Below are 22,899 nucleotides of genomic sequence, written 5' to 3'. Positions count from 1 at the left end.
CTCTGCTCCTCCATCTACTTTAGCTGGGCAACTATGTTTGCTGATTAATTTTATTTATTTCATAAATTTCACTCATTAAAACTGAGCTCGTTCCTCGTTGCTTTTAGCCACCCTTCTCGCTCTAGCTCTTGCTTTCCCTTTCTCTCACACACACACACACTCACTCTGTTCTCAGTTGACGCACGCATCAACAAATCACAAAACAGTTTTAGCTCCTACCTGGTCCTTTTTGGTCGGCCATTTATAACGCATTTATGATTTCCGCTTTTTTATGCCCTCTCCCAGCATCATCATCATCGGCTACCTTTTGGCCCGCAAATTTTATGATCTGCTCGGTTCAAGAATTGAGCCCAGAATTTCATTGAACAATCCGAATGCTCAATGAGCAATCCCCTTTACTTAGAGCCATCCGCAGCGGGTTTACCTACCACGCGGATTCATTGATTAAACGGATCTGTCTCGCGGATTGCAGCCGCCGTCGAAGTAGAGCCGAGTTTCCTAATCTAGTGGATTGGCGAATCTAGAAGAAACAAGTTTTTCTTGATAAACAAAACTTGTTAATAAGACACCTGTTTATCGGCATAAAGTACTTAAATTAAAACATTTAAATTAGAAACATTAACAAATTTAAAGAATAAACTATGATAATAAAGAGTATTATGTATTTTGTATTTATATATTTAGTTATATAAGAGTAATAAAATGAGAGCATTGAAACTATTTTGAACTTGCCCTCAGCTAATAAAGAATGTTTTGCTTGGAATGGGGAATTTATTTTAGCAATATACCATTTCATTTGAATAAATCTGAACTAATAAGTGGAAAAATCTCAATAAAATTGATTAGCATTCTTGCAAACAGAAAAGTACTAAGACGGTAAAGGGAAGCAGACATAAAATGTTTTAAATACCTAACAAATAACTGTACATATTTGAGCATTATGATTATTATATTAGAAACTAATTAATTCTCTTTATATAGTAATATAAATAAAGTGAAGTAGTACCTCAAAGTGTAATATTTGGTTGATTATAAAATATTGTCTTGTTAAGATAACAACTTCACAAAAAATAATCAAAATAGTAAATATATTTTTCCAGTAAAAAAATTTAAGATAATAGATACCCACACTTAAAATACTAGCTTAAAAAAATATAAGAAATTGAACTATCATAAAGTTGAAGAAAATTATTGACTACATATACAAAACCAACTATCATTTTTAAATATTAGATAAATATAATTTTAATCAAGATGCTTTGCTATATTTGAAGAATAATATTAAATAAGTTAAATTGTCATAGCAATACAAAATTTATCAATAATTTAAAATTCAAAACTTCAATTAATTTATATTTTGTAGATATTTTTATCACTTTCGGTATGATGTTATACACATGAGTATTATCAAAATTTCAAATTTCAAATAAAATTGTTGCTAAAAATGTTTTTAATCTTGGTTCAAAGTAAGAAAATCTTAGGCTAGTCTATGGTAAGCAGCCTCAGCCTCTGCTCTCGCCTCAGCACCCACTGGGATTGCATTGAGCCTGGCTTAGAGAGAGAGAATCTTTGTCCCTGCCTAGGAAGCTGCGTGCTTATGCAATATTAACAGACTATCAGCAACGAAAACACTCTGCACAGGTTGCATAATAACAAAGAACAACAAGAGCCAACGAAGTGGCATATTTATAGTAAAGATTTGACATTCCAGAAAACGCACAATGGATGAATATTTGCAGCGCTTTTGTTACACTGCTAAGGAGGGAACGCCGGCTACAAGACGCGATCTGCATGACGGTCTGCTTAATTTGTTGAAACTTGCACAATTCCTTTGTGAGCTGCACCCAAACAAAGCTGAAAAGATGACAGCAGGACAATGCAAGCGGCACCTCGCAGGACACCTCGCGCGGACAAACAAAGCGGGACTTTCCCGGGAACTGTGAACAAGTAGCGCTCACAGCGTTGACCAAACTCATTAAGGTGCCAGATGGGTGACGCCACACGTCACTGCAGGACATACAGGACACTCACTCGCAAGGACAATGAGCTTAGGCCGTGTGCGTGATTAGCATAGAACCGAGGCGCTTAATCATATTTTCATAGGACGCGATTTCATTCAGAAATCCGATTGCGCGTTCGTTTAATTTAGAGCTGGCTAGAGAGCGAGAAAGATCCTCGCAGGACTTAGTTGCAGGCCCTGCGAGCGCCTACCTGTACCAGGACCCTCACTTGGATCAAGCCTAATCTTCGATCGAAGTATAATGTATATTTTTATGCCGCATCATGCGACGCACTTAGAAGCAGAGAGCAAAAGAGATTCCATTATGCTTGATGCAATCGACGATAATAAGAAGCTGATCAATTTGTCTGCTAATTGAACTGTTAACTGGGCCAAGATCTACTTGCAACATGGCAGCAGCACTTCACTTGCCACAGACTGACTGATGATGATGCCACTTCAGGCCATGACAACCCGAAAGCCATTTAGCGCAAGTGTGAAATGACAAATTGAATCAAAGTCAAACTCAAACTCATTGAAGGCTGCACTTCAATGTAATTTCTAAATTAGCACATCAATGTGCAGTGTCTCCCTCCCCTCCATTCTCTGTGCTCCCCCCTTTAAATGAACCCTAACCTCGCAGCAATCTCAATCAAAATTCGCTCTTTGCACATGCGCAATTCAACTACGTTTTCATTGGCTGCCATCGGTTTGTTGTGCACACACACTTGGCCAGCATTGAGGTCATTATCGTGTTTGGCCTCCCTTCTAACCCCCACCAACTTCATCCCCCTCCCTTTCTCCCTGCGTGTAAACACATTGTGGCAATTCTCTCTGGTGCCATGGCTGTGTTCACCTTTTAATAAGGTTAACTGCGACGACGACGATGACGATGACGATGACGACCCACAACACCCACTACAACAATAGCCAAGGGTGTGTATAGGTGTGCATAGTGTGGGGGAAGGAGAGGCTGCTTCTAAGTCGTGCAAGAGAGAGAGAAGGAGAGCATGAAAGAGAGAGAGAGATAGAAAGAGAGAGCTGCTGCTGCTGCTGGCAACATTTTTCTTAACCATTAAATCTAATATATCAAAGTAATAAAACGAATTTCACAGTCTATATGTGTGTGTGTGTGTTGGGGTGTGCGTTCGTGTGTGTATGTGTGTGAATATTTCCCCCCTGCTCTAAAATATAATCCAACTAAAAACTTTTCGTCTACTTAACGTCTGCCTTCTATTGTCTGCCGGATGTTGAGCTGAATCGCAGCTTCAGCATCGTCGAGCTTCTTTGCAACTTGTTGTTGTTCTTGTTCTTGTTTGTTGCTGGTGTTGTTACTCTCATTGTTGTTGCTGCTTCTGCTTCTACTGTTGCTGCTTCTGATGCTGCTGCTGCTGTTGCTGCTGCTGCTGGAGTTTAGAGGGTTCATTACAGGGCGCATGGGGTTTTCAATTTTCGTTTTTTGCCCCTTTGATTTCGAGGCACACTGCATTGTGAGAACCGGGACGGGGTTAAGCTGAAGCTGACATTCTGCTGAGGTTTGCAATTGACTTCTTAATTAGCAAGTTCAACAATAAATGTCAGAGTAATATAAATAAAGTTTAATATCGAGATAGTACAAGAGAAGTATATGAATTTATTCAATTACTTGTATAGCAAAATAAAAATATAAAATTAGGATTCATTCATTCTATGACAAAATAAAACAAATTTGTTAAGCGGAAAATGTAACATTTTTACATATTTCAAAAATTTAATAAATAATTTCAGCCTAATCTAAATCAAAGTTTATAGCAATAAATTACAAGAAAGGTACACAAAAATTTTAAAATAAAATTATTATTGTATTAAACTAATAAACGCAAAAAATGGGATTTGCAATTGACTCAATCAGTAATTACTGTGCCAAGAAAACTAAACTTGTTATATCCCTAAAGCAAAATAAATTCTTCAAATACTTTAAAAAAGTAAATAGTTGCAGATTAAATTACTACATTTTAGTCAAATATCATAATATAGAATCAAAAAAATGAAACAATAATAAAGCACTAATCTTTAAAACTTTTCTTATGATTCTTTTTTCACATTGATTTACTTTTTAAATAAATTCATAGAAAATTCTATTTTATTTCAGTAAAAATATCAGAAGGACACAGTAAATTAAAGATTCTAAAATGGTTTTTTTTAAGAAAACCTTATGTGTAGTATATTCTTACACTTACATTTATAAAATTGTTAATTCATATTTATATAGCATAATTTTAAAATTTATACAGTTTTTATTTATGCATTTTTTGTACTTACAAAATATTCTAGTTTTTAATGTAATATGCTTCAGTAGCAAAGAGAAATAATAATAAAGAGTACATTTAATCTCCTCTTAACCACCTTCATTTATAAATTTTCTTTACATATTATTGACATAATGTTCTCAAAATATATTTTGTAATTACAAAACAAAGCAATTATTAATTATAAAAGACAAATAAAAGACAAATTCTTAAATATTTACTTAAATTATTTGTGTCATAATTCTTTAAATGTTATTTATCATTTGGTTATTATGTCCTAAGAAATTCTCTTTAATTCCTTAAAAAACAAAAAAAAGTTATTTAATTTTTGTTAATTATTGGATCACCCTGTATTTCGGTTTGTGGCGACATCAAATGGTAATCAGAAATAGTTTTGGCCAAGTAGCTGGCATTTGTAGGCAGGAGAATTTAATATGTACCAATAAGTGAGCAGCTGTTGGCCAGGCCAACAACCACAGCACACAGACAGACAGAGAGAGGATGGGGAAAGGGAGGGAGAGGGAATGTGAGAGCGGGAGAGATGCGATGAAATTATTCAATATCCTTTTGCTGCTTGTGGCCGTAATCAAACACAAGGGGCAGCAAGCAGCATTCGCCAAGAAGCAGTTGGCAGATGAGTGAAACCAAGCGCTTGTTTGACATTTAGTTTCATAATTTAATATTCAGTCAAGGCACAGCAGGGAATGGCATAGAAATAGAGCCATAGATGGGCAGACACTAAATGAAAGCTTCCGTTGGCCAAGACGGAAAAGGGATCCAAACCAACCACAGACCGCATATATAAATATCCCAGTCACAAGTTGTGTCTTGCCATTTTTCGGTTTGACAATATTGAAACGTTTATTATGCCCAGCGGCGGGTGGGCATGAAAAAAAAAGGATAGAGTCGAGGAGTGTTTCATAGTTAAGTAGCAGGATATGCGGAAGTGCAGAGCAGACTGAGAGACGCGTTGGCAAAAAGATCCAGATAGATAGATAGAGTAATCTTCCTATTTAGCTACTGCACAGTTCCAAGTAAGACATTCGCATATGCTGCAAATTGACACCTTTTTATGGGCAAATTAAAACACACATACGACAATGAAGAGAATTTCGAGCAAAGATAAGCGTTAAATAGGTCACATGAGCTGCCATGAGCTGTGCTCACACACACTTGAAAGCCTTTCGCCGACAACTAGTTCCAGATAATTATGCATGCGTTTTCTTGGGCGTCAACAGATTGGCCAGTTTCTGTGGTGTCCAAGTCAGTCGGCACATGTGAGAGACAAGAGACAAGAAAGATAGAGAGGCTGGATTCGTGGCGAGTACGAGTATGTGAAAGGAATTCATAAGAATTACCTGTGCCATTGTTGTGCACTTGAATTACATAAAAATTGAGCAGCCGAACAATGGGCTGAAATGGACAAATGACCAAATGGCCAAATGGCTACTGTCGTTTTTGTAGCCAGGACTCTCTAACAAAAGGACTTGAGAAATATGCAAAAATGTAGCCAAACAAACAAACAAACTGAACTCTACTCAACTCAACTGAGAAATGGCAACACAATAAGGCGCTTGAGAATCGCCTTTGCCCTTTGATGGCGTCCTTACACACAGCCATATGTGTGTGTGTGTGTGGATGTGTGGGCGTAGCACGCCCTGCGAACAAACAACAATTGTAATCACACACCTTTTGTGGCCCGCGTGTGAAGCGTGCCCCAGGAAAAAAGCCTCTTCTCTCCTTGCCTTTCTTTTCCTTCCACATTCCACACAAAAAGACATAAGAAATTTCTGTGAAAATTATATAGTTGAGTTGGAGGATTGCCAGATTGCTGGATTGCTGCATTGCTGGATTGGAATTGAGTTTTCGGTGAGATTGGGAGATTGGCAAATGGACAATTGAGAAATCAATTCACACACTAGCCAAAGTGCAAATGAATTTCTGATGAGACTCATCAGGACTCATCATAAATGCTTGTTGCTGCACTGCTTATTGCAGCCTCACACACACACCCACACACCAAACACACACCCCACACACATACACACATTTTGCACTCGTTCGGGAAACTTGTTCAAAAATTTCATTAAAAACGGTTTTCATTGTTATTGTTGCTGCTGTTGCTGTTGCTGCAGCATAATGTGCGCATAATAAAATAAAAAGTGCACCACAGACACCACAGCATCACTCGGCCCCACCCCTCCCTCTTTCCCCCACCCTCTCATTCCTCTTTACAGACGGAAATGTAACACACAATTGGCACCCAAAAAAAAAAAAATGGAAGAGTAAAGAAAAAACTTGGCAAAAGCAAAAAATTTTTAATATACCATGCAAAATTGCATTCAATTGCGTCTGTCTGTGCATATGTGAGCTTGTATTAGTGTGAGTGTGAGTTTGCACAAGTGCTGTAAATTTCCTTATTTGCCCCGCCACCAACGAGAGGAGCAGCAGAGCAGCCCCAAAAAAATACAAATACAACGACGTCGTCGTCGTCGTAATACAACAAAAAAAGCAAAGACGATGATAAACTTGCACACAATTTAACTCAAACAAAAACGTTGCAGAAATGAAATTTGTTACTTTTTTGTTGTGTTTATTTATAACAATTGCGTTTAAAACCGCTTAAATTTTCAGCATGTGCAAATAAGTCGGCATTTTTATTCATTTATGCAATGGACGACGGGCCACGCCTCCCGTCCTTCATTCTCCCCCCCGCCCCCAGAAAACCGACAGCAAGTGCAATTTCTCGTTTAGCTGTTTTTCAGTTTTTTGGGTCTGTTTGACTTTTGGGCCCTCTCGCCACGAAAATGAAAACTAAATGCAATAAACGTTTGCGCCTAAAAGCTGCAACAAAAAATCAACGTCAGAGATTAGCACATATGCAAGACAGCAACCACATGCGATAGATATGTGTGTACATGTGTGTATCTCTCTCTCACTCTCTTTTTGTGTGCTCTTTTTTCGTTAGCAGTTTAGCGTTCATTTAATCTTTGTCTGCTGCAGTTGTGTCTGTTGCTCGCATCGTTCTTTTCTTCTTTTTTTTTGGGATGTCGCTTTCGCTTTGTTCTGCATTTAGCATCGCCGCAATTTTGCGTTGCATACTTTTGTGCGTCACTTTTTATTCGTTACTCTTTACTCTTGGGCACTGCCAGCTGCGCAATTGTAATGAAATTTTTTCGCCAGTTGTTTTTTTTGCTGTGTGTGTGTCCCAAAAAATAGTCATAAAAATTTGGCAAGCAAATGGCAAAAATCGAACAGCGGAACGTTTGCAAAATTTCATTTCAACGCAATTTGCCTGTAATTGTTTGGAAAACTGTGGTTGGTTTGTTGTTGCCATTGCACACAGCCTACATACCCATACACACATACACAGACACAGGCCCAATCTCTGTGTATGATGCGAAAGCGTTCGTCAGGCTCTCATCTTTTGGGGGTGGTGACATGCTTTGTTTGTTTTGATTTTATTACAAAACGCTTTGGTTTCGCAATTAAGGTTGCTGCGGTCACGTTTGGTCAACGACTCTTCGTCACTAGTTTGATTAGCGGGGGGAACCTTGTACAAATGCAAGTATGTTAACTGCATTACATAAACTCTTTTGCATAACTTACGAGCTAGTGACAAAAAGATTTCTATAGCGTGCTTTTCGGCGCTGCAATTAAATGGACGGTATTGAACTGAACAGTAAATAAAGTTTGTTGCCTTAAGTGTTGGTAGTGTAATAACCTTTGGATTTATCAAATTATAGAAAAGGTTTGCCCTCTTGACTAACTTGTTAGTCGCACAGCTTAACGCAATACCCCTGCGAGTTAGCTGTCTAAAGAAGTATCCTTTTCAAAGGCGTTGTGTGTGTGGGCAGCCAACTCTTGCTCTACCCGTTTGACACATTCACAAAACCAAAACGTTGAAATGACAAAAAATAACATGACCGCAGGCAACGCGTTTAGTTGAGGGATGCGAATGCGGATGCCAAAGCTAAAGCAAAAACTTGGTTGAATACTTTTTTTTTTTATTCTGTCAGTTTTGGGTTTGGAGTCACCCTCGAGTTGTAGTTGCTCAATGGATGTCATCGTCTGGCATCCGCCTTCTCTCGCCTCGGTCTGTCGTCTATATTGACACAACATGCCAATTTTGGCTTGGCAGGTGGCGGCCTTGTGGCTGCGGCTTTTGCGGGTGCCACAAATAAAAAAAAAGAACGTGGAGAGTAATGTGGGAGGTAGCGTTGCCATATCAACTGACAAAATAATTAATTTTATTCGAGTTCTTTTTAGAGCGAGATAGACAGAGAGAGTGAAGGGGAGATACTCTAAGATCTGTGTGGGAGTTTCAGCATTTGCTTTGAGAGGACACGCAATGCATACGCAATTAAATGCGCCTTACGCAACGTGTAAAAAAAAGGCGATGGCTGAGAAATGAAAGTGGCAACACTTTGGATAAACGGGGCGTATACGCAACACGCCCACTTGGAAGTCGCAATTTCAGGCTGAGTTGTAATTAGTTTGCGTCACAAGTTCGTTTTTTTTTTCTTGTGTGTGCTTTTCTTTTCGCTACTTTACGATGAGTATGCTCCTCTCTTTCTCCCTCTCTTTCTAACTCACTGGTTAGCGTTTCCTTGCCTTAACGTATTTTATTGAATTTTCTTTTCATTTGTTTGTTGATTTTTGGGATTTGCCGCATTTCGTATGCACAACGGATAAGCTAAAGGGCCAAACGAAGGGACGCTAGACAAATCTCTTTGCTCTCACTGTCTCCCTCTCTCTCTCTCTCTTTATCTCTTACACACACTTTCTTGTGCTCTCTTTCTATCTCTGCTTGGTCGCCTGTTTTTCCAATAAATTACTTTGTAATCAAGTGAATTCGAGTGCAAAGCAGACGAACTCTGACGTGGGAGCGGGGGCAGGAAAGAGATGCGGAAATGTTGCAATGACTTTTCAAATGATGACTGTAATTTGCAGCAGTTAGTCAGAGAGAGATGGCAGTAGAGAGCGAAAGAGAAAGAGAAGAAAGATTGTGCAGTAGATGCTAATAAATGCGAATCTAAAATTTTGTTAAGGATATCACGCTTATTTCCATTTCCGCTTAACAAAGATATGTAAATGAAAAAGTCGAAATAGACTCAAGATGTACAAATAGAGATTCTCCAATAATATCTATAGATCATAATTGTTCTAAATAAAAATATCATACTGCAAATAATATATTATTTATGTATAACAATAATAATAATAATAATAATAATAATAATAATAATAATAATAATAATAATAATAATAATAATAATAATAATAATAATAATAATAATAATAATAATAATAATAATAATAATAATAATAATAATAATAATAATAATAATAATAATAATAATAATAATAATAATAATAATAATAATATAATAATAATAATAATATAATAATAATAATAATAATAATAATGCCAAGCATTATTATCGATAATTTGGCAGATCCCTTTTCTAGCCAATCGATAAATGTGCTCAGTCGAATTTAAGCCTTTTATGTAGCATGTGTGCTGCGACCATATTGTGGCTAATACGCTTAACAAAGCCAAGAATTCAGTAGAGGAAAGCAGCAGCAACAACAATGCCACTAAAACAGTTTGCATTATGCATTAGTCGAGGACCATGGCATAGTTGCCTTAATGCATGCCGGCAGTCAAGTTATCGAATGAATTTAGCTGCCTGATGGCTGATGGCTTGGCATGCAAGGACTTGCAAGGATCTGGCATGACTCATAATTGCGAGAATAAAATTAAAAGTGGACACAAAACAAAACGAAACGAAATGAAGATGAACTCAACTAACTGTCAGTGGCAGATGCGGGCGCAATGATAGAATTAAAATTGGACTGCAAGGATTGTAATTACCCTCAAATCATAATAAAGGCGAAAAAGGCACAAGGATATGCGCCCGCAGAGAAGGAGTTCTGCAAGAGCTGAGACTGAGACTGATGCTGAAGCGACGTTGTTTTCTGCTCATTTTAATGAAATAAAATAAATGCTGCGAACAGAAGCAGTTCGAGGAGGTTGGAGAGTGGAGTGGGGAGAGGGGAAGAAGGGCAACAACAGCAGGTCGCCGGCATGAGCCACAAGGACAAAAGCCAGTTGACATTATGGCTATGTTTATGGCATTGTTTGTGTGCCAACAGTGTTCTCAGTGTGTCTGGCTCTCCCTCTCTCTTACTCTCTCTCTCTCTCTCTCTCTCTCTCTCTGTCCCTCTCTTTCTTTTTCCCCCGTGTGTGCTGTTGATATTATATTACATTTTATAAATTACATTTTATGCGCAGAGCTACTAATGCAAAATGTGAAAAAGGCCAACGTTGATTTGCCATTTTGGCTCAGCTGCGACGCTGCCTTTCAGTTGCATGCCGCAGTTGCATGCAGCCTGCCATTTTTGCTGTGTGGCATGTTGCTGTTGCCGCTGTACATTAGCCTGTCGCCTGCAGCGAAGAGTCCTTGGCTTGAGTTTGACTTCAATTGCGCTACGGAAATGCATTAAGAAATTCAACTTTGGCCCCCAGTCCCCTCACTTCTTCTCTCCTCTCCTCTTCAGGTGTAGCTTGCCAATAAGCTGCAACAAAATGCTGAGAATGCTTTTAATAGGCACTTGCATAATGCCAATACCCAACGTGCTTCCTCCTCCTCCCATTCCTCTTTTCATATTGCGGCTTATTTTAAGTGATTTGCGCAACTGGACAAATGGTTGGCAAAATTCATTGTCGCTGCTTTTGGCCTAATGCAATGTCTAGCCAGGGAATATAAAACAAACATAATGCATAATCCATTTGATGTGCCAAACACACAAAAGAAACTAAAAACAAAATGTTTGTGATGCATTATCAACAGCTTTTGAGTCCATTTTTGTTGTCAACTTATTTCAAAATTATCAAAAATAGCATGAATGTTTTGACTCTTCAATTTACTTTATTGTATTTATTATTATTATATATTACGTTTTAAACTTATTTATAAGTAATCATAAATTGCAATTATTTATTTCTTTATTGCATTTATTATTATTATATATTGTTAATAACTCATTTATTTAAATCACCTCATTAATTCCAACACAAATCGTTTAGTTGGATTTTAATTTCAGTTTGATTTTCGCTTTTCCCCCCGTTTCCTCCCTCCTTCCTTTTGAACTGAACACAACTCAACCCATAAATTTGTGCTGTTTCATTTTTATGACAAATAATCCGCTTTCACAGCAATTGATGTCAGAGTAGAATCGGTACAAAATAAAAGTTAATACCCAACAACGGGCCAATTGATTGAAGCCCATTGATAAGCCATCAACAGCAACTGCCTGTGATAGGCAACAGCATTTTTTTGTTGTTGTCGATTTTTATTAAATATTTTATTTGATGTCGCTGTTGATAACGCGCTGATCATTAGCAATCCCCACCCGCCCACACATGTATCTCTCGTACCTGCCATATCATTATGATTGTATTACACATATTTGGCTTTAATAAAATTCTATCGCTCTTTCACTTTCCACTTTTCCCTTTATCCCTTTTTGCCTTTTGATTGGCTTCGAATTGCTGTTTTATTTTCGGCTCTGAAAGTTGTCTATTTTTGGTATTTGATGCTTGTTGCATTAGCATTAGGCTTTAAATTGATTTTGCCTTTTTGTTTCAGCTGCTCAACTGTTTGTCTTATCAGCTGACTGTTTGATTTTCTCGTGTATTCAATTAGTGTCATAAACTGCGCCCCAACAAACAAATGTTAATTCACACGGGTGTTGTCTGTTTTCCTTCTTATCGCCAAAGTGTTTACAATGCGCTATTAACAGTTTATTAAACAATTTTATGGTGCATTACGCATACGTCGCATGTGCCGCCAAGCGGTTTCCTCTTCTTTCTTGCGACCGATTTACACTTGTAATTTATGCATTTCCGCTCGCTCCGCTGTCCCATTCAGTGTGCCTCGCATTTACCTTTGCCAAATTGTGCGTAATTTCATTTATTTGATGCAGTTTGGCAGCATGCACGCCAGTTAATTTCCGCTTGCAACAACTCATTGCCCATTGTTGAGTTAATCTTGCTGTCTTGCGATGTTCCGATTTACGATTTCCTTGACAGTTTTCGTTCGTTTAATGTTTCTTTAACATATTTACTTGTTGTCACTTAGATTAGCAATTGATCATATACAAAATAAAGACAAAGATAGGAAGAAGATACTACAAGATCTTAGAGAAGTCAAGTTTAGTTTAGTTTAGTTGAGTGCAAACGTAAATTAATTTAAAAAGAAAAAGCAACTCTTTTCATACATATTTTCAAGCATAACATATTAAATATTTATTAAATACTTACAGCTACATATAACATTTGTTTAATTCTTGACAAAAGAAAGCTTAATAGGTAGAGAACAAAATAAATCCATCTAATGTCTTGTTGTGCTGCATCTATAATTATTATTACCATGTATGCAAATACATATGTATATGTATTCCTCACTCATGCTAAAGACTAAATCTTTAATCACTTTCAACGCATTTCATTTGCGAAATTGCAACTGCAAGCGGATTATGGAATGTGTGTTCGAAATTCGAATTACCTGCAATTGTGCGCAATTTATTTGTAGCCTACTTATCGGTGTTGTCAGTTATTCTCTTGTCCTGCTCACACGCACACATACACAATGCACTGATTGCAGGCAAAGGGAGACTGTTGCCAACTGCGCGTTGCCAGTTGCCAGTTGCGAGTGAAATTGGCTTCAATTATGCGCAGTATTATGAAATTATAAAAGTAGCTGCTTTTGCAGTCGCTAATAACGTTTATTAAAACCACAACAACACACGAAGCTTCCCCCTCCTTTTCTCATCTCGTCTCTTTCCCCATTGACTCAAGTGCCATTAACAATAAGCCTGACAGTTGAATGATGCATGAATACATATGTGTAACGTTGGCAAATTATGCAAATCCTTGTGAAGCACATTAATGACAATTAATCGCAGCAAATTAAAATGATGACAATGCGCTAGATATGCATCCACAAGCATCTAGGATTTACTATATTCTTCCTACCTACCTCTCTACCTCCCTCTCCTCCCTCCCCAGTGTCTACCTTATAAACTAGGCGGCTCGGCGGGAAAGTTGATAAAGTGTTCGCCATTGAGACGTCCCACATCGCGTTCCTGCTGCTGCTGGCGACGCTCCTCGTGGTAACCATCGAGTCCAACGCCAATGCTCTCTATGAATTTCGCAGAACGATAACCATTTTTCTGTGAATTGAAAAATATTTCTAAAAAGTTGTTAAACTCTAGTTAATTGTTTAAAGTGCACCTCGTAGTAAATGGCACGCGCCTTCTTCGCTCCCTCGGGATCGAAATTCCAGTTGGTCCGCTCGTGAATTACTGGTTCACCTGCCACATTGTTCTGCAACGTCTCCGTGATGAAGCGGATAATGAAACCATCAGTGGACTGACTGCCAAGCAGCAGAAATAGGCACTGCAAGAGGAAAATGCCGTCGATTTAAATATTTATGTTGCATACTTTTGGGCGTCACATGAAATTGTATTGGAATCAAGTAGTATTTAGTTCCGCCTAAAAGTATGCATCACAAAATTCATACGAATTTCACCGTAATTCAATTTAATTTTAACAATTTTGAAAATTTTTGTGGTGATTTTTAATTATATATTATTGGGCAATTAAGAATATGCATTTATTTATTTGTATTATAATATATTTGATCATATTTGATCAGTTAAGCACATTTGTTGGAATTACTAAACATTGATCTTGAATAAACACTTTTAAAATTATTGCACATTGCCATTAGTTTTCCTTGTACTATTATTTGCTTGTTTTTTTATTGGTTGGTTTTGCGATTCGCATCATAGATTAAATATTTGCTGTACACTTTAAAAAAAACCCATTTCACAAATGTTTTCATGTTTTGCAAATGACTTGAACTTTCTCACTTACGATGAATAAAAACACAAATCTCATTTGCAACATTTTCTACACTTATTGTTATATCTCGCCGTTTCGATTTGTTCGTGGAGCCCGCAACCCGCACAACTCACTGGACCATTGATCACTAAAAACCAAATCGCAAAGTTGCATAAAACCCAGCCAAGCGCCAACCGACGTAAAAAAAAAATATTTTTAAAAATACATATATGGAAAAACATAAAAGAAATACTCGTACTTCTTGTTTAGCGAAACGCCACAAACTCTGAGAAGTTACAAAACTATGCGAATAGCAAACACAGAGTAAAGCAGACAGAGAGAGAGAGGGAGAGAGCGCTAAAGTTGCCGTTGAGGAAATATCGAATATCTCGGGGCACAACAATAGACCCTAATAGATTGAAAATGTTGCAAGAGCCCTAAAACGTGATCAGTGAGTAATGAGCTTCGCTTTGAACTCGAAGCTTTGAGCTTCGACCTTGAGAGTACATACAACACACTATAATCTTCAAGTATGAACATGCCATCCACTGTTTGCATTTTCGTATCGTTTGAATGTCATATTTTAATGACTGCGCCGAAATTGTGTTAATCACAGACGGAACTAAGTGCGACAAAGGTTGTCGCCACCTGTCTCAGGAAAAAATACAAGTAGGAAAGCTGCTGTAGAGTGTACTCGGCAGCAAGGTACTCATTAATAAAAAATATAAAAAATAAAATAAATATGTGTGAATCCAATACACGATATTCATTCTATAAAATTATTGCATTTACTAAAAAGTTTATAGTTCGATTGTAATGAAATTCTTAGTAACCGTTTTAAATAAATTACTATTATGAGTACTAAAACTCAAGTATTTATTTCACAATTAGGAGCATATTATTAATTTGTAAAGATGATCTCGATATAAGTCTAAGCCCAGATGAGCTCTGTAATTTTAAATCTAGCGTGAATAATACCCCTCAGCCCTTTGAGTAGCGGGCATTAAAGCAAATCAAATACAATTTGCGAGTTGTCGTGCTTTTTAGCCGGGCCATGAAGAAAGCACGCAAGACTGCCAATGGAAAATGGCACAAGATGAAGAGAAGAGAAAGAGACAAAGCGACAATGATAAACTGGTTGGGCGTACTATTGTTGCAGAAGTTACATAATGTCTTGATCATCATCAACATTGAATGAAGTCAAGTCATCCACTTGAGGCGAAACCAGAAAATGAAAGACATCCACAATGACAACACGGCAGCAATAAACAATAACAACAACAACAACAACGATAACGACAACTATCAAGCACTCTAGTATTTTGGCCTCGATTCCGATATATTTTTGCGCAGCAATGCAGCGTCCAACAGCTGTGCGATGGCGCTCTTAAACTCCCACTCTCTCTCGCTCTCTCTCTCTCTTTATTCACCTCTTTTAACTACTTACGTGCTTTGCCTCACGTTGCCCCCATACACTTTAGCTGACAAGTTTGCGCTTGCAGAAGAAACCAATTCAACAAAAGCCTATTGAGATTTCCGGCATTAAAATGCCAGTCGGGAAGCGATGCAACATTAACATTAGCTCAGGTGTTACTTAACAGACAGGACTTTCACTTTCATTAGACGCTGTTAAACGAACGCAAAAGTTCTGCAAATCTTGCAAGCCAGATCAATTGTTGTTGTGTGTAATGGTAATGCTACTGCAGACTGCAGCTCAAGCCGAGCTTTCATGCTGTGCTATGAGCGCAGAGCTTTCGCTGTAAGCTTTTGTGCTCTTCAGCATTGCGTTGGCTTAGCTGGAATTCAGTTACCAAAGCAAACGCGTGCGGCAAACAACGCGAACTTCGCAGCGAAGCAGTAAAAAAAAAACGACGAAAACTTTAAACCGTTAGCGTTTTAAACCACAATAGAAATTCAATTCGAAGCCATGGCAAATTTGTTTACATTGCTGTTGCCCGTAAGTCTGACAAGTGGCTGCAGCATTTCACTCGCAAGCATTTTTTTTTTTGTTGACCCCCTCAATTAACATGACCAACGCAAAAGTCGCACGTCCATCGTCTGCTCTGGGCGTCCGTTGACACAATTTCCGTGCTGCGCCTGCGCGAAAGTCGCACCAAAAAGAAAAGTGTCCAACACAGCGGCGGCGTCGCCGTGACTGGAATTCTCAATGTTGGAACTCTCTTGTTGTCTATCTTCGTCTACGTCGTCGCCGTCGTCGTTGCCGTTGTCTTCGACACATTTTGTGAAGTGATGTCGTGCCAAATTTGTAATCCGCTTGTTGTTTTAGCCCTCTTGAGAGACCTTGAAATGTGCTCATTGCCCAATTCCGCAATGATCGCAACACGATCTGTTGCTCTTCGTCTCTCACTTCCTCACACTCTCGCGCTCTCTCTCTCTCTCTCTCTCCCTCTCTCTGAGTTTGTTGACCAATTTAAGCGGCAGCGAATTGTGTCATAATCTCAAAGCTGTGCTCAAGCGCAGCACTTGTTTGTTGTGGTAATTGTTGTTGTTGCTCTCTGCATTGCATAACGATGGCAATAACCGCTGTTGCTGTTGTTGTTGCTTTTACTTGATTTCAACTCATGCAAGACTTCGCAAGTCGTGCATTTATTATAATTACATATTTATCTACCTGACACACTGAACTAATGAGCCGGCATTACTTTTGATTTTACATGCACATGCCTCATAATCTCTAAAATGGCCAAAATCTAATTTATATTTTGCAGCTCATTTTGCTTATTATCGCTTTTGTTGCGAACACTTCGTATGCCGCGCTTGAACCAAAAGCCCCGAACTTCCAATACTTTGAAAGGTAAGAAAACTTCCATAATATTTCCGCCACATGCGTAATTCTCTCTAATTACATTTATTATATATACTCTATTCCTGAAACCCAGACCCAAATATCGCTATCCATACTATGATGAAAATGGCAAAGGAAAGCTGCTCTATGGATTCGGTGGCCCTGAGCTGTATCAATACAAGACCTACACACCATTAGAAGGCATCCATTAAGCAGAATTAGCATTAATATTTGTAATTAATTTATATATTTTATGATTGCCTGCGTAAACTTCTGTTCTACCAGTTCAATTAAGGGCGAAGAGCATAGTAGCCAGTGTTAATTATAATTACTAGTTACCTATATAATAATATATCCTAAAATATTTTAAACCCAAACGCATTTTCAAAGCTTGCGCCAAATGGCATGATTTGTACTACTTCTCGCCGCTAGATGGCGAATTGAAACATTAACGGTTTAATGTGAATGGCCAATATAGCAAGAAATAATCGATTTGCATTTATAATATATTTCTTATTAGCTTGAATAAAGGCTACGATTATGTAGAAAATAAATATATTGACTTTTAAAAGCAATATTAAAAAAATAAATAACAAAATATAAATACAAATTAATGAATTTTTTAAGTGTTACCAAGTTATAAAATGCCATGCATTTTTTGGTAGATTTTTCGATGTAATATATATTTCAATATCCTAATTGTGGTCACACTAAAAAACTTCACGCACATCATTTGGTAGTGTTTGGCTGTAATTAAAAGTTGAAATATTAATTGAATAATCAAAAACACAAAATGTCACGCAAGGAAGCTCTGTCACAGTTCATCAACCAAATCCATGGCCGCCCAGTTGCCGTTAAGCTAAACAACGGCGTGGATTATCGAGGTAAAGAGAAAACATGTTACCGGCATGTCCGACTTCTGACTTCGTTAATTTTCCAGGAGTTTTGGCTTGTCTGGATGGCTACATGAACATTGCATTGGATCAGACGGAGGAATACGTTAATGGTCAACTGAAGAATAAATATGGTGATGCATTTATACGCGGCAACAATGTGCTCTATATATCCACCCAAAAACGAAGAGTGTAGTTTTAGGATCTTAAGTTTATTTCATAAATTACACAAACACAACTCACTTTTCTAAATAAATCAACTTCGATAGTAACTTGTGCCATATTCGTAGGGAATGGCACCAAAGTGTCGCAATTGCTTAAGCGAGTAACCAGAGCCGAGGGCCGCGATTAAACGCTCGCCGCGCCGTCCAAATTTTCGTTCGTAAGTTGGACGCCAGGCGCGTCCAAAGTGTGGATCGAAGGGAATTTCGCTGGGCTGTTGGAACGGCGAATTACCCAGAAACAGACGCTCTATGTAATCCAATACGGCTTTCTTCTTCTGAAAGTGCACCAATATGGGATTGGCTTGAGCTCCTGTACGTGGATCCTGCGATGCGAGATTCTTAAAGTATTCAAAGTTCACCAGATCGACGTTGGAGAAGTCAAAGCCCTCGTAAAGCGTTGCACGCGACGCCGGTATTTGCAGGCACTGTTAACGGAATGCACAAGGTTAAGTTCGATGCTTTTGGAATGAGGTGGACTTTATTTAATTGCACATTTACCATTAATGCGACTGCAATTAAGACGTATTTGCCCATTGCAATTGCTTCGAATTTAGCTAATTGATGTGAACCTGGTCAAGACTAGCAGCAAAAGCACCTACTCGCTTCCTCACACGAAATTCAACTGATTTGAATAAATTCGGCCAGTAGTATTGTATTGTGGACAGTTGTCCCAACGATTTGCCATCTGTTTTCCACTCTTGTATTTTGTTGTAATCACATTGCCGAATTACTCAATCTTGCCAAGCCAAGCAGCCAAATGAAACACGCACCATCAACTGGGCAACTGGTGACAACCTGGGCTAATTAATTGATATGCATGCCGCGACCCACTCAACTAAAATGCCCACTGTGCGACATCGCTTCGCTGCAGCTGTGACAACTTTTCTCTCTCTCTTGCTCTCCCTCTCTATTTTTATTGAGGCACCTCTTTGATCAGTTGCTTATCAGATGTTTGTTAATGAATCTCGTTTGTCTCCACGCGTAGCTTGCAACAAAACAAAGATGCAACTGCATAAAGCCATTATATTTAATTTATTTTAAATATCGTTTTTTGTTTCGTTGTGTTGCCGAAACAGCAAAAGAAAATAAAATAATAGAATATGCGCAATATTGTGTTTGTTTTTTTGTTAATAACGGTGTTCTATGTGTGTGACGTGTTGTGTGGCCTGCTGACTATTTTCTTTTATTTTGTTATTATTAATATTTATAAAATCACATTGCTATTTTGAATAATACGCATGTATCATGATAATTGTTTTCTTTTTTCGCAATTAAAACCAGAGCTTCTTTTGCATTTTCCAAATGACATTTGATTTTCTTAATCCATTCTTCAATTGCAAACAAAAGAAATTGTTCAAAATGAAACTAGCAAAATAAAACAATGAGGGGGAGGAGATTTCAATAGAGTTTTTAGTTGGCCCATTGCAGCAATTGCTTGACATCTGGATCATCTGTAAGCAAATTAAAAACATTAATCATTAAAATACAATATATTACACAAATTACTTCAAAGCACTTAACATATATAAAACACTGCGATTCATTTATAAGGATATGAAGCACACTTTTGCCAATAATAATGATTAATAATAGGAAATGTATTAAACAACTTGAAATTAATCATAATTCTTGAAGTATCATAAGTATAAAATAACAAATTTTGTAATTACTTGTTAGACTGGGATTTTTTGATTGTAGCATAACAATCGTTATGTTTGATTAACAATACTATTGATATTTGGATAAATGCATTTAAAACACATCTTTAATAAACTCACCATCGTCGGCCAGTGCAGCTGCTGCAGGTGGCGCCTTCTTCTTCTCCTTGGCCTTCTCGGGCAAGTCTTCGGATGGCGCTTCTGGCAACGTGGGCGTTGGCTCTGGGATACCAATAATCTCTTTATCAAAGTTCTCTTGCTCCAACTCATCGAGTTCCCGCTCGAGATCCTCGTCATCCAGATCGGCGCCAAAGGCAACGGGATTGGAAATGGCATCGGAGATTTCCTTGGCCACATCTTGTTGTTCGGCAATATCGTCCATCATGTCATGCACCTTGTCCACATCCCTACAATGCATCGATCAGTAAAAAAGAACTAAAATGTATATTATGCTATACTCACATGTGTTGATGAGCATGTTTCAGGGCGTCGGCGGCATTCTTCATCGTGGTCAAGACGGCAGTGTTTGTGTTGGCGCTCTCCAAAGCCTCACGTTGCATCTCAATGGTGGACAGCGTGCCATCGATTTGCTGTAGCTGCTTCTCCAGACGCTTCTTCTTTTTGAGCGCTTGCAAAGCAACTGCAATCAAAATGCAAGATTAGCAAAATGCGGGCGAAATTGTTAAAGTAAACAAAACAAAATGTGATGACGAATTTTGTTAGCTCAATTAATCGATGTATGTGCGCCCAATTGAATTTAATGATTGCTCTACGAATTGCTTGATAATGTGAATTATGTTTATATTACGTTCTTTTTTTGTTAGTAGCAAAATGCGAGTTGCGTTTCCCGGGGCAAGGAGGAGTCATCATGGTATGCGGATGTTTAGTTAAAAAGAAAGGCAAAGAAATACAGATAATTGTTGTGTTTAACTACTTTTTCTTTTAAGTCTTTTATCTCTAGCATGGTAATGGGGATTTTTCTTTTTTTGGAAACTAACGCAACAAAAACAATAACAAAGCAACACAAGAAATGAGTCATAGCGACGTTCAATCAACCTGCTGATTATCACAGTCTACAATCTATGATTTAAGACCATCATCCATTCAATGCACTAGACAAACTCACCAAATTTTGTGGTTGGTCTTGATGCAAGCACATACCTCTTTTGTTTTTGGATGCATTTTTGCGTGCTGTATTCAACTCCTCTTCAATTTTTGACTCGAGAAACTCCTGTTTCTTCATAAGCATGTTCTCTGTCTCTCGCAGCTTTTGTATCGCCTCGCCTGTCGTCGGCGCCACCTCCTTTTTTCCACCAAACATTTTGCCAAAGAAACTCATTTTGTTTTCTGGTTTTTCCACAAGCTCAACTTGCCCGAATTCCACTTATTTTAAGATTTTTCCTAATTGCGTTTTGTCTCCTACACGAAGTCTGGTGTTTTTGTCTATGGACGAGTGTGCGTCATCGTGTTATCGAAAAATGTATCGTCTGCATCCCAAAAATAACTGATTTGCAAAACGATAAGCATGCAAGTGGGCAGCTCTGACAAATCGATTTCTATAATGTTTTCAATGTATAAATATAAACAAGCAAAAAAATATATATATATATAAATACTTTTATTTATGATTTCAAATTAGTTGGAAAAAAAAACTATTTGAAAGCATAGTAAAATCAATAGATCTATTTTTATTCTTACTTCTATTTACTTGTAAAATGAAGGTAATTACGTTATCTGACCGTAAAAAAATTGTTTGCCATTAATCATCGATAATTTACAAATTTTCTAAACATCGATAGCAGGCGGCATCGGTATTTGTACACCTCTAGGTCGAAAGCAATGATTGAAAACAAAACATAAAAATGGCAAATCGCACGGTAAAAGAAGCAAAAAACGTGCACGGCACGAATCCGCAGTATCTAATTGAAAAGATTATACGCTCCCGCATCTACGACTCCAAATACTGGAAGGAACAATGTTTTGCCCTTACCGCCGAGCTGCTCGTAGACAAAGCGATGGAGCTGCGTTTTGTTGGCGGCGTTTATGGCGGCAACATTCGGCCTACACAATTCTTGTGCCTCACATTGAAGATGCTGCAGATACAGCCGGAAAAGGACATTGTGGTGGAATTCATAAAGAACGAAGAATTCAAATATGTGCGCGCCCTGGGCGCCTTCTATTTGCGACTTACGGGAGCGGCCATCGATTGCTACAAATATCTTGAGCCGCTTTACATTGACAATCGCAAGTTGCGGCGTCAAAATCGCGCCGGACAGTTTGAGATCGTGTATATGGACGAGTATATAGACGAGTTGTTACGGAATGATCGTGTCTGCGACATTATACTCCCGCGCATACAAAAGCGTTCGATTCTTGAGGAAAACAACGAGCTAGAGCCCAAGGTGTCGGTGCTGGACGAAGATCTGGATGATGAGGTACCCAGCGACGAGGAAGCCAAAGATGCGGACGACAAAGACTCGAATAGTCGGCAAAAGAACAGTGCAACAACTGCAATTCGACGACCGCGACGAGGTCGCTCTAAATCCAAGTCACGTAGTCGAGAGCGGGACAGAGATCGACGTGCTGGAGCCAGCGGCAACGCTCGCTCTAGAGATTATTATGACGACCTGGAGGAATACGATCGACAGCGCAATCGAGTGCGCAACAGGGACACGCAGAACAGCGGCAGCAATGGCTACACTGATGACTACGAGCGTCGAAACCCTGGCCGCAATGAAAATAGACAGGACCGGGACAGACGGGATCGAGACCGTGAGCGAGAGCGGGAACGTGATCGACATGGTGAAAGAGAAAGGGAACGAGATCGGGAACGTGATCGGGATCGTGGCAATCGCTACGAGCATCGTGAACGGGACACGCGCAGCGAGCGCGAACGTCGACGTTACTAAGAATGAACTTTTAGTTATAAGTTTTACAAAACATTAAAAGAAAGAGTTTAAAATGTGGCGACTTGTCTACTATCTTAAGGATTGGGAGTGCAGAGAACTTAAGGCGACTTCTTAATTTATATAGCTCTGAAAATAAAGATTGCTGATTCTTTAACTATATACCATAATACTCCCTACATGGGTACTTACCAGAGTGACCATGAGGTAAG

At 38.4% G+C, this 22,899-nt stretch overlaps 6 protein-coding genes across 6 annotated transcripts; 3 read left to right on the top strand and 3 right to left on the bottom strand.

Moving 5' to 3' along the window:
- Positions 1-13,119: 13,119 nt before the first annotated feature.
- On the bottom strand, positions 13,120-14,338 carry LOC132792839 (uncharacterized). Its single transcript, XM_060802342.1, has 3 exons — positions 14,234-14,338; positions 13,589-13,753; positions 13,120-13,527 (listed from the first exon to the last, which is right to left on the bottom strand). The coding sequence occupies exons 1-3, from the start codon at positions 14,264-14,266 to the stop codon at positions 13,372-13,374; spliced, it is 354 nt and encodes a 117-aa protein (XP_060658325.1). The 5' UTR covers positions 14,267-14,338; the 3' UTR covers positions 13,120-13,371.
- Positions 14,339-16,019: 1,681 nt separating this feature from the next.
- Positions 16,020-17,377, top strand: LOC132791505 (uncharacterized). Its single transcript, XM_060800454.1, has 3 exons — positions 16,020-16,157; positions 16,930-17,015; positions 17,101-17,377. The coding sequence occupies exons 1-3, from the start codon at positions 16,128-16,130 to the stop codon at positions 17,216-17,218; spliced, it is 234 nt and encodes a 77-aa protein (XP_060656437.1). The 5' UTR covers positions 16,020-16,127; the 3' UTR covers positions 17,219-17,377.
- A 376-nt stretch (positions 17,378-17,753) lies between these two features.
- On the top strand, positions 17,754-18,171 carry LOC132791851 (U6 snRNA-associated Sm-like protein LSm6). Its single transcript, XM_060800946.1, has 2 exons — positions 17,754-17,890; positions 17,947-18,171. Exons 1-2 carry the CDS (start codon positions 17,800-17,802, stop codon positions 18,093-18,095), a joined length of 240 nt encoding a protein of 79 aa, XP_060656929.1. The 5' UTR covers positions 17,754-17,799; the 3' UTR covers positions 18,096-18,171.
- Positions 18,156-19,040, bottom strand: LOC132791849 (uncharacterized). The gene is made up of 2 exons (XM_060800945.1): positions 18,622-19,040; positions 18,156-18,548 (listed from the first exon to the last, which is right to left on the bottom strand). Exons 1-2 carry the CDS (start codon positions 18,655-18,657, stop codon positions 18,156-18,158), a joined length of 429 nt encoding a protein of 142 aa, XP_060656928.1. The 5' UTR covers positions 18,658-19,040.
- A 92-nt stretch (positions 19,041-19,132) lies between these two features.
- On the bottom strand, positions 19,133-21,261 carry LOC132791847 (charged multivesicular body protein 4b). The gene is made up of 4 exons (XM_060800943.1): positions 20,943-21,261; positions 20,244-20,421; positions 19,902-20,188; positions 19,133-19,574 (listed from the first exon to the last, which is right to left on the bottom strand). Exons 1-4 carry the CDS (start codon positions 21,118-21,120, stop codon positions 19,534-19,536), a joined length of 684 nt encoding a protein of 227 aa, XP_060656926.1. The 5' UTR covers positions 21,121-21,261; the 3' UTR covers positions 19,133-19,533.
- Positions 21,262-21,590: 329 nt separating this feature from the next.
- Positions 21,591-22,786, top strand: LOC132791845 (pre-mRNA-splicing factor 38). The gene has a single exon (XM_060800940.1). The coding sequence runs from the start codon at positions 21,644-21,646 to the stop codon at positions 22,688-22,690; it is 1,047 nt and encodes a 348-aa protein (XP_060656923.1). The 5' UTR covers positions 21,591-21,643; the 3' UTR covers positions 22,691-22,786.
- The last annotated feature ends 113 nt before the right edge of the window (positions 22,787-22,899 follow it).

Source organism: Drosophila nasuta, chromosome 3 (assembly GCF_023558535.2).
Source record: "Drosophila nasuta strain 15112-1781.00 chromosome 3, ASM2355853v1, whole genome shotgun sequence".
Taxonomy (NCBI): Eukaryota; Metazoa; Arthropoda; class Insecta; order Diptera; family Drosophilidae; genus Drosophila; species Drosophila nasuta.
Note: the sequence above shows the minus strand (reverse complement) of the source record. Positions and strands in the feature narration are given on the sequence as shown.

Excerpts from the sequence above, each read along its gene's own strand:
- LOC132791851 (XM_060800946.1), top strand. The coding sequence starts at position 17,800 with ATGTCACGCAAGGAAGCTCTGTCACAGTTCATCAACCAAATCCATGGC. Across the intron at positions 17,891-17,946 it reads CAACGGCGTGGATTATCGAG|GAGTTTTGGCTTGTCTGGAT; the intron begins GTAAAGAGAAAA and ends TTAATTTTCCAG.
- LOC132791847 (XM_060800943.1), bottom strand. The coding sequence starts at position 21,120 with ATGAGTTTCTTTGGCAAAATGTTTGGTGGAAAAAAGGAGGTGGCGCCG. Across the intron at positions 20,189-20,243 it reads AAACATGCTCATCAACACAT|GGATGTGGACAAGGTGCATG; the intron begins GTGAGTATAGCA and ends GATGCATTGTAG. Across the intron at positions 19,575-19,901 it reads AGCTGCACTGGCCGACGATG|ATGATCCAGATGTCAAGCAA; the intron begins GTGAGTTTATTA and ends ATTTGCTTACAG.
- LOC132791849 (XM_060800945.1), bottom strand. The coding sequence starts at position 18,657 with ATGGGCAAATACGTCTTAATTGCAGTCGCATTAATG. Across the intron at positions 18,549-18,621 it reads TAATTGCAGTCGCATTAATG|TGCCTGCAAATACCGGCGTC; the intron begins GTAAATGTGCAA and ends TTCCGTTAACAG.
- LOC132791845 (XM_060800940.1), top strand. The coding sequence starts at position 21,644 with ATGGCAAATCGCACGGTAAAAGAAGCAAAAAACGTGCACGGCACGAAT.
- LOC132792839 (XM_060802342.1), bottom strand. The coding sequence starts at position 14,266 with ATGTTGCAAATGAGATTTGTGTTTTTATTCATC. Across the intron at positions 13,754-14,233 it reads GATTTGTGTTTTTATTCATC|TGCCTATTTCTGCTGCTTGG; the intron begins GTAAGTGAGAAA and ends TTCCTCTTGCAG. Across the intron at positions 13,528-13,588 it reads CGCGTGCCATTTACTACGAG|AAAAATGGTTATCGTTCTGC; the intron begins GTGCACTTTAAA and ends TTCAATTCACAG.
- LOC132791505 (XM_060800454.1), top strand. The coding sequence starts at position 16,128 with ATGGCAAATTTGTTTACATTGCTGTTGCCC. Across the intron at positions 16,158-16,929 it reads TGTTTACATTGCTGTTGCCC|CTCATTTTGCTTATTATCGC; the intron begins GTAAGTCTGACA and ends TATATTTTGCAG. Across the intron at positions 17,016-17,100 it reads AACTTCCAATACTTTGAAAG|ACCCAAATATCGCTATCCAT; the intron begins GTAAGAAAACTT and ends CCTGAAACCCAG.